We start from the raw sequence: 10,210 nt of genomic DNA, 5'->3' as shown, positions 1-10,210 counted from the left end.
CCGAGGCCTCAGACGTGGGTTCTTTGCTGAACCTTCAGGTCTGGGTTATTTTCTTAACCCTCAGCAAGGTCTGGATTATTTTCTGAGGCCTTAAACGTGGGTTATTTTCCGAACCTTCAGGTGTGGGTGATTTTCCAAGCCCTTGGGTGTGGGTGATTTTCTGAGGCCTTGGACGTGGGTTATTTTCCGAACCTTAAGACCTTAAGACCTTTCCAGACCTTAAGATGTGGGTTATTTTCCAAACCTTCAGGTCTGGGTTATTTTCCAAACCCTCAGCAAGGTCTGGATTATTTTCTGAGGCCTTAAACGTGGGTTATTTGCTGAACCTTCAGGTGTGGATTATTTTCCAAGCCCTTGGGTGTGGGTGATTTTCTGAGGCCTTAAACGTGGGTTATTTTCCGAACCTTAAGGTCTGGGTTATTTTCTGGACCCTCAGCTGTGGGTTCTTTTCCAAGCCCTCGGGTGTGTGTTATTTGCAACGCTCGCTCAAAATAAACCACCCTATGGCATCATAGAATCACCATTTCGGTTGGAAAAGACCCTCAAGATCGTAGACTCCAACCTAAACCTTAAACCCTAAACCCTAAACCACGTCCCTAAGAACCTCATCTCGCCTCTTTTAAACCTCCGCGGCCACTCAACCCCTCGCCCTCCTCAACCGCGTAATTATAGGCTGCTAATTGCAGATTTGACCCCCCCCCGCTCCGACCCGAACGATGAGCCGGCGTCTGCGCGTCCCCCCTTTTTGGCCTTTGAATCGCCGTCTGCTTCCAAGGTCGTTAATTAATTATCGCGTTTAGATAACGCGTCTTGCCCTTGGCGGTTTGGTATTTCATATCTGGTGCTCGGTGAAGCGAGGACACGTGTTGTTCGGCAACCGGTTTCTTCGCCGATGCGGCGGGTTTGAGATGCGAGTTAAGCCCAGCTTAAAGGGAGCAAAGCCGGGATCTCTTTCCTTTTGCGTTTCGGAAGCGTGACGGGAACCGCTTCTGAGAAAATAATCCGGATTTACAGTAGTTTTGTCCAATCTGTGCTTTGAATGGCTTTGTGGTGGAGTTTTTAGTTAGGCCAGCCTTAAGCCGGGCTCCAGCGGGGCCTTTGAGAGCGGATTTGCCTTGTTTCTGCTGAGCCTGCGCTAAATCCGATGGTGGTTGCGGATAGTTTTGCGTTGGAAGCTGCTCCTCAGGTGCTTTGAAGAGCTGGAGCTTACAGAGCTGAGCTTTGTTAGGCCTGAGTTGTTGTCTCATCCACCTCTTAACCACAAAGAACTGGTTTTATCATTGTGCCTTTTGGGTTTTGCGATTATCTCCATTAGGAAATAAGTGATTTTTAGGAGAGATTCCGTCCAATAAGAACCCAGATTTACCGGAGCGGCGCGACCGCTTCTTAATTCTGATTTTAAGAAAATAAAATCAAGCTTAGCGCCACTTTTCTATAGAAGAAAAGAGACTTATTCTATGTAACATATTGAACCGAAGGGGATTTGCATCCCGAAGCCGGTTTTGAAGTTATCGCCATTTATTGTGATGAGTGGAAGACTAATTAAGTGTAGAAGTTAGGACTGGGCTTAAGGTTTAGGCTGCAGAGGGCGCGGATGGTTCGTTATGTAGCTAAATATTTGATGTTGAACAAGGGGTGATTAACCTGTTTCTGATACCGGATTAAAACACATTTACGTGGTGTAAACCTATTTCTGATACCGGATTAAGACACATTTACATGATATATTTACGTAGTGTAAACCTATTTCTGATACTGGATTAAGACACATTTATGTGGTGTAAACCTATTTCCAATACCGGATTAAAACACGTTTACGTGATATATTTATGTGGTGTAAACCTGTTTTCTGATACCGGATTAAAACATATTTATGTGCTACATTAACATGGTGTAAACCTATTTCTGATACCGGATTAAAACCTATTTACATGATATATTTACATAGTGTAAACCTATTTCTGATACAGGATTAAATCATATTTACGTGCAGTAAACCTATTTCTGATACTGGATTAAGACTTATTTATGTTATATATTTACATGGTGTAAACCTATTTATGATACCGGATTAAAACCTATTTACATTATATACTTACATAGTATAAACCTATTTCTGATACCGAATTAAATCATATTTACGTGGTGTAAACCTATTTCTGATACAGGATTAAAACCCATTCACATGATATATTAACATGGTGTAAACCTATTTCTGATACTGGATTAAAACCCATTCACGTGATATATTAACATGGTGTAAACCTATTTCTGATACCGAATTAAATCATATTTATGTGATATATTTACATGGTGTAAACCTATTTCTGATACCGGATTAAGACACATTTACGTTATATATATTTATGTGGTGTAAACCTGTTTCTGATACCGGATTAAAACACATTTACATGATATATTTATGTGGTGTAAACCTATTTCTGATCCCGAATTAAATCATGTTCACGTGGTGTAAACCTATTTCTGATACCGGATTAAGACACATTTACATGATATATTTACATAGTGTAAACCTATTTCTGATACCAGATTAAAACGCATTTACATGGTGTAAACCTATTTCCAATACTGGATTAAAACCTATTCACGTGATATATTAACATGGTGTAAACCTATTTCTGATCCCGAATTAAATCATATTTATGTGATATATTTACATAGTGTAAACCTATTTCCAATCCTGAATTAAATCATATTTACGTGATATATTTACATAGTGTAAACCTGTTTCCGATCCTGAATTAAATCATATTTACGTGATATATTTACATAGTGTAAACCTGTTTCCGATCCTGAATTAAATCATATTTACGTGATATATTTACATAGTGTAAACCTGTTTCCGATCCCAAATTAAATCATATTTATGTGATATATTTACATAGTGTAAACCTATTTCCGATCCTGAATTAAATCATATTTACGTGATATATTTACATAGTGTAAACCTATTTCTGATCCTGAATTAAATCATATTTACATGGTGTAAACCTATTTCCGATCCCGAATCAAATCATATTTACATGGTGTAAACCTATTTCCGATACTGACTTAAATCATATGTATATACGATAGATTTACATAGTGTAAACCTATTTCTGATACCAAATCAAATCATATTTACATAGTGTAAACCTATTTCCGATCCCGAATTAAATCCTATTTATGTGATATATTTACATAGTGTAAACCTATTTCCGATCCTGAATTAAATCATATTTACATGGTGTAAACCTATTTCCGATCCTGAATTAAATCATATTTATGTGATATATTTACATAGTGTAAACCTATTTCCGATCCCGAATCAAATCATATTTACATGGTGTAAACCTATTTCCGATCCCGAATTAAATCATATTTACGTGATATATTTACATAGTGTAAACCTATTTCTGATACTGAATCAAATCATATTTACATAGTGTAAACCTATTTCCGATCCTGAATTAAATCCTATTTATGTGATATATTTACATAGTGTAAACCTATTTCCAATCCCGATTTAAATCATATTTACGTGATATATTTACATAGTGTAAACCTATTTCTGATACCAAATCAAATCATATTTACATGGTGTAAACCTATTTCCGATCCTGAATTAAATCATATTTACGTGATATATTTACATAGTGTAAACCTATTTCCGATCCCGAATCAAATCATATTTACATGGTGTAAACCTATTTCCGATCCCAAATTAAATCATATTTACATGATATATTTACATAGTGTAAACCTATTTCTGATACCAAATCAAATCATATTTACATGGTGTAAACCTATTTCCAATACTGAATTAAATCATATTTACGTGATATATTTACATAGTGTAAACCTATTTCCGATCCTGAATCAAATCATATTTACATGGTGTGAACCTATTTCCGATCCCAAATCAAATCATATTTACATGGTGTAAACCTATTTCCGATCCCAAATCAAATCATATTTACGTGATATATTTACATAGTGTAAACCTATTTCCGATACCGAATCAAATCATATTTACATAGTGTAAACCTATTTCAGATACTGACTTAAATCATATGTATATATGATAGATTTACATAGTGTAAACCTATTTCTGATACCAAATCAAATCATATTTACATGGTGTAAACCTATTTCCAATACCGAATTACATCATATATACATGATATATTTACATAGTGTAAAACCTATTTCCGATCCCGAATTAAATCATATTTACATGGTGTTAAACCTATTTCCGATCCCGAATTAATAATCATATTTACGTGATATATTTACATAGTGTAAACCTATTTCCGATCCCGAATTAAATCATATTTACATGGTGTAAACCTATTTCCGATCCTGAATTAAATCATATTTACGTGATATATTTACATAGTGTAAACCTATTTTCTTATACCGAATTAAATCACATTTACACGGATTTTATTCTCTTAACTTCTAGGCCTGTCGTCCTCCTTACGATGGAAAGGCTGCTCGTCTACCTCCTGGTAATTAGCGCAACCACCGAGGCCATGATGTGTCCCCAAACGCTGCATGTGCCAAAACCTGGCTCCGTCCTTCACCATCCTGTGCACCAAGACCGGGCTCCTCTTCGTGCCCGCCCAGCATCGACCGCCGCAACGGCGGAAGCTGCGCCTCATGGACAACTTCATCACCACCTCCGGCGGAAGGATTTCGCCAACATGACCAAACTTGATCCACTTGAACGCTGTCGAGGAACACGATCAGTCAGATCATGCCTTACGCCTTTTTCTCGATCTCAAAGGCCTCCACGCCTTGCACTTGGATAGCAATCGGTTGACGTACATCAACGAAGATCATTTCAAAGGTTTAATTAACCTCCGTCATTTAATACTCAGTTAACAAACCAGCTGAACTACATCTCCCCCGGGTCGCTGGATGATTTCACCGAAACCATCGAAGACCTCGACTTGTCTTACAACAAACCTCGTCAACGTCCCTTGGGAGACCATCGCCAAGCTGACCAACGTCAAACACGGTCAGTTTGGACCATAATCTCATTGAGTTTGTGCCCCGAGGGGATCTTCTCCAACCTCCACAAAACTCGCTCCCGCTTGGACATGACCTCCAACAAGCTGAAAAAAGATCCCTCCGGACCCTTTGTTTTCCAGAATCCCCGTCTACGCCAAGTCCAAGGGGTCCCTCGCTCTCCTCCTTGGTGCTGAGTTTTTGGGGCGGGAACCCTTTGCATTGCAACTGCGGAGCTCGTCTGGTTGCGGCGCCCTAACGAGGAGGAGGACGATCTCGAGACCTGCGCTTCGCCCCCCGAGCTCATGGGCAAGTACTTCTGGTCCATCAAGGAGGAGGAATTCGTCTGCGAGCCCCCCATGATAACGCACCGCACGCCCAAAAATGACGGCGACCTACGAGGGGCAAAGCGTCTCGTTGAAGTGCAAAGCCGTCGGCGATCCGGATCCGTACGTCCGCTGGATCGCGCCCGACGGGAAGTTGGTGTCCAACACCTCCAGGACGGTTTCATACGAAAACGGCACTCTGGGATATTTTGGGTGGCCTCGTTGGTGGTGACAAGGGGACGTTCACCTGCATCGCGTCCAATGCCGCCGGGGGAGTCGACGACGGCTCCGGTTGAGCCTCCTGGTTGCCCCGTATCCCAACCTGGCCAACAGCACCAACTGCGACAAAGACGCGGAGCCGGGGCCCTCGGATATCCTCTCATTTCGGCTAAGTCCAGCTTTCCCAACGAGACCAAGGCCCAGCAGGACAAGGGGGTGGTGGTGGCCGAGCTGACGGCTGTCGTCGGCGCTGATCCAGTGGCCGCCTCAGCATCACCTCCCCGGGATCCGCATGTACCAGATCCCAGTACAACAGTTCGGACCGATGACATCTTGGTGTACAGGTAACTGCTCAAAATGGCGGCACCAGCATCACCTCGGGGCTCAAAATGGGGGCACAAAGGTCAAAAATGGCGCCAGAATCACCTCAGGGGCAAAATGGCGCCAGAATCACCTCAGGGTCAATATGGCAACCAGAATCACCTCAGGGCTCAAAATGGCACCAGAATCACCTCAGGGTCAAAATGGCGCCAGAATCGCCTCAGGGGTCAAAATGGCGCCAGAATCGCCTCAGGGTCAAAATGGCGCCAGAATCACCTCAGGCTCAAAATTGGCGCCAGAATCATCTCAGGGCTCAAAATGGCGCCAAAATCACCTCAGGGTCAAAATGGCGCCAGAATCACCTCAGGGCTCAAAATGGCGCCAGAATCACCTCAGGGTCAAAATGGCGCCAGAATCACCTCAGGGCTCAAAATGGCGCCAGAATCACCTCAGGGCTCAAAAATGGCGCCAAAATCACCTCAGGGGTCAAAATGGCGCCAGAATCACCTCAGGGCCAAAATGGCGCCAGAATCATCTCAGGGTCAAAATGGCCCAAAATCACCTCAGGGCTCAAAATGGCACCAGAATCACCTCAGGGCTCAAAATGGCGCCAGAATCACCTCAGGGTCAAAATGGCGCCAGAATCGCCTCAGGCTCAAAATGGCGCCAGAATCACCTCAGGGTCAAAATGGCGCCAGAATCACCTCAGGGGTCAAAATGGCGCCAGAGTCACCTCAGGGTCAAAATGGCGCCAGAATCGCCTCAGGCTCAAAATGGCGCCAGAATCACCTCAGGGTCAAAATGGCGCCAGAATCACCTCAGGGTCAAAATGGCCCAAAATCACCTCAGGGCCCAAAATGGCGCCAGAATCAACATCAGGGACAAAATGGAGCCAGAATCGCTCTCAGGGTCAAAATGGCGCTCTGAATCACCTCAGGGTCAAAATGGGCGCCAAACGTCTCCATCGTCATCCCCACGATCTTTGTTAATGAGGTCACCTGACTAATTGCTGATGAGAGCTTTGCTGTGGTTTATAAAAAGATAATATATAAATATAATTTATTTTCTAATATATATATAAAATAGATTGGTTTCATACAGTTTTGGACCCAAAATTCACGTTTGATTTCATACAGTTTTTGGGGCCCTTGTGGCCAGGAAGCCAATGGGACCTGGGGGGGATTAGAAGGGGGTGGTCAGTAGGTCAGAGAGGTTCTCCTGCCCCTCTACTCTGCCCTTGAAAAGAGGGTTTAGTTCGGATACTATCAGGATGGTATGTGGGGATCATATATATATATAATATACAGAGCCATAACACCCTGAGAATGGCTGATCTGGGAAGCTAAGCAGGGTCGGGGCTCCGGTCAGTACTTGGATGGGAGACCTTGTGGCCAGGAAGCCAATGGGACCTGGGGGGGATTAGAAGGGGGTGGTCAGTAGGTCAGAGAGGTTCTCCTGCCCCTCTGCTCTGCCCTTGAAAAAGGATTAAGTTCAGATACCATCAGGATATATTTGGGAGCGTATATATATATATATAATATATGTACCCATAACACCCTGAGAATGGCTGATGTGGGAAGCTAAGCAGGGTCGGGCCCGGTCAGCACTTGGATGGGAGACCTTGTGGCCAGGAAGCCAATGGGACCTGGAGGGGGATTAGAAGGGGGTGGTCGGTATCAACCTTCGCGTTGATAACACGTTGACGTAGATTCCCTAATAAGCAGCACTAATTATCAAACCTAACGATCCCATTGATTAATTGGGACGTTCACTGTGCTCCTTTTCTCTTCCAGGATGATCCCGGCGGGCAAGTAAATCCTTCCTATTGACCGATCTGGTTGCCGGCCGCTCCTACGACCTGTGCGTCCTCTCCGTGCGCGACGACGCCTTGACGTCACTTCCGGCCACCGAGGTGCTGGGGCTGCGTGGCCTTCACCACCCACGAGGAATTCAAGCAGTGCCGCTCCCTCCACGCCCAGTTCCTCGGCGGCACCATGATCATCATCATCGGCGGCATCATCGTGGCCTCGGTTCTCGTCTTCATCTTCATCCTCCTCATGAAGTACAAAGTCTACAACAACCACCACAAGAACAAGGCCGCCAAAGTCAACAACGTGTGCTCGCAAACCAACGGCGCCTCCATGGCTCGTTCCTCCTCCAAAATTAACCGAGACGAGGGACAGTTTTGAACCAAGACTGCCCGGGCTCTTCCGGTAAAGCCAAGACTATCGTAGACTTGGACGGCGCCAAAAGCCGCCGAGGCGCCGTCCTAAGGCCGGGACCATTTTAAGCTTCACTCTTGTCTATTTTTAAGCTCAGATGGTTTAAAGAAAAGAAGCTATTTTTTTAATCCGTAGACGATTCTCGCATTCTTAACCGATTTTATTTGGAGATATTAAACCGAAGCGTGCGATTCGCGGCGTTTTTTTTTACCGGTTCTTTTCTAGCGTTCCGACTCGTTAACGTGGCGTTAAATTGGGCGAAATGCGCAAGATTCGGTTTCCGTTTTGTCACCAAACCAGCAGCAAAATGGCCCCTCAGGACCCTCCGGTTGTTTGGCGCGACGGAATCGCGTCGCGGCTTTCAAGCGTTCGGCGTTGCCGGGAAGGATTCGGGAGGGGAAGGGGTGGGGTGTGGGGGGGTGGGTTGTGAGGCGGCGCAAAGGACGAAGGGGATTGGTCGAGGTTGGTCGTCGAGGTGATGGTGATTGGTTAAAAATGTGGAGGTATTGGGAAAGGAAATGGAAATTTGAAATAGAATTGGAAATTTGAAATAGAATTGGAAATTTGAAATAGAATTGGAAATTTGAAGTGGAAATGGAAATTTGAAATAGAATTGGAAATTTGAAGTGGAAATGGAAAGAATTGAAATTGTAATGGGAAGTGGAAATTGAAATGGAAATTGAAATTGAAATTGAAGCTGAAATGGAAATTGAAATGGAAATTGAAATTGAAATTGAAGCTGAAATTGAAATTTGAAATAGAAATAGAAATAGAAATTGAAGCTGAAATTGAAATTTGAAATAGAAATAGAAATAGAAATTGAAGCTGAAATTGAAATTTGAAATGGAAATTGAAGTTGAAATTTGAAATGGAAACAGAAATAGAAATTGAAGTTGAAATTGAAATTTGAAGTTGAATTGGAAATTGAAATGGAAGTGGAAAATTGAAATTTGAAATGGAAATAGAAATAGAAATTGAAGCTGAGAATTGAAATTTGAAATGGAAATAGAAATTGAAATTGAAGCTGAAATTGAAATTTGAAATAGAAATGGAAATTGAAGCTGAAATTGAAATTTGAAATGGAAATGGAAATTGAAGTTGAAATTGAAATTTGAAATGGAAATAGAAATAGAAATTGAAGCTGAAATTGAAATTTGAAATGGAAAATAGAAATAGAAATTGAAGTTGAAATTGAAATTTGAAATGGAAATAGAAATAGAAATTGAAGCTGAAATTGAAATTTGAAGTTGAAATTGGAAATTGAAATGGAAGTGGAAATTGAAATTTGAAATTAAAATTGGAAATTGGAAATGGAAATTGGAAATGGAAATTGGGAATTGGAATTGGAAATTGGAATTGGAAATTGGAATTGGAAATTGAAAATTGGAATTGGAAATTGAAAATTGAAAATCAAAATTGAAACTCGAAATTCAAAATTGAAAATTTAAAATTGAAATTGGTATGGAAATGGAAGTTGAAATTTGAAAATGAAATTGAAATCGAAGCTGAAATAGAAATCAGAAATTGAAAATCAAAATTTGAAGTTGAAATTGAAATTTGAAATGGCAATAGAAATAGAAATTGAAGTTTAAATTGAAATTGAAAATTGAAATTGAAATGAAAGTGGAAATAGAAACTGAAAATTGAAATTCAAATATGAAATTGAAATTCAAAGTTGAAATTCAAAATTGAAACTGAAATTGAAATTGGAATTTGAAATGCAAATTGAAATTCACAAGTGACATTGAAATTGAAATTTGAAATGGAAATTGAAATTTGAAATTGAGAATAAAATATAAATTTGAAATGGAAATAGAAGTTGAAATTTAAATTGAAATCAGAAATTGAAATCAAAATTTGAAGTTGAAATTGGCATTTGGAAATGGAAATTGAAATTCCAAATTGAATTGAAATTGAAATGGAAAATTGAAATGTGAGCTGGAAATTGAAATTGAGGTTGAAATTGAAATTTGAAGTTGAAATTGAAATTTGAAATTGAAATTGAAATTTGAACTGGAAATAGAAATTGAAGTTGAAATTTGAAATTGAATTTGAAATTGAAATTTGAACTGGAAATAGAAATTGAAGTTGAAAATTTGAAATTGAAAT

General features: G+C 40.9%; 1 protein-coding gene and 1 long non-coding RNA gene across 2 annotated transcripts; one reads left to right on the top strand and one right to left on the bottom strand.

Moving 5' to 3' along the window:
- Window positions 1–1,500: 1,500 nt before the first annotated feature.
- Window positions 1,501–4,232, bottom strand: LOC110356597 (uncharacterized). Its single transcript, XR_010468578.1, has 2 exons — window positions 2,436–4,232; window positions 1,501–2,379 (listed from the first exon to the last, which is right to left on the bottom strand). It is a non-coding gene; the product is annotated as an uncharacterized LOC110356597 (long non-coding RNA).
- Window positions 4,233–4,257: 25 nt separating this feature from the next.
- On the top strand, window positions 4,258–8,295 carry LOC102085303 (leucine-rich repeat and fibronectin type III domain-containing protein 1-like protein). The gene is given in 22 exon segments (XM_005515617.3): window positions 4,258–4,544; window positions 4,546–4,681; window positions 4,684–4,727; window positions 4,730–4,771; window positions 4,774–4,884; window positions 4,887–4,967; window positions 4,969–5,016; window positions 5,018–5,056; window positions 5,058–5,123; window positions 5,125–5,187; window positions 5,189–5,245; window positions 5,247–5,399; window positions 5,401–5,541; window positions 5,543–5,614; window positions 5,617–5,721; window positions 5,724–5,798; window positions 5,800–5,874; window positions 5,877–5,902; window positions 7,673–7,685; window positions 7,687–7,797; window positions 7,799–8,045; window positions 8,048–8,295. Coding segments are annotated over 22 exon segments (1,887 nt in total). The 5' UTR covers window positions 4,258–4,484; the 3' UTR covers window positions 8,170–8,295.
- Window positions 8,296–10,210: the final 1,915 nt, after the last annotated feature.

The sequence above is a fragment of the Columba livia genome, chromosome 34, assembly GCF_036013475.1.
Source record: "Columba livia isolate bColLiv1 breed racing homer chromosome 34, bColLiv1.pat.W.v2, whole genome shotgun sequence".
NCBI classification, from domain to species: Eukaryota; Metazoa; Chordata; class Aves; order Columbiformes; family Columbidae; genus Columba; species Columba livia.
This window is presented reverse-complemented; position numbering and strand designations above follow the sequence as displayed.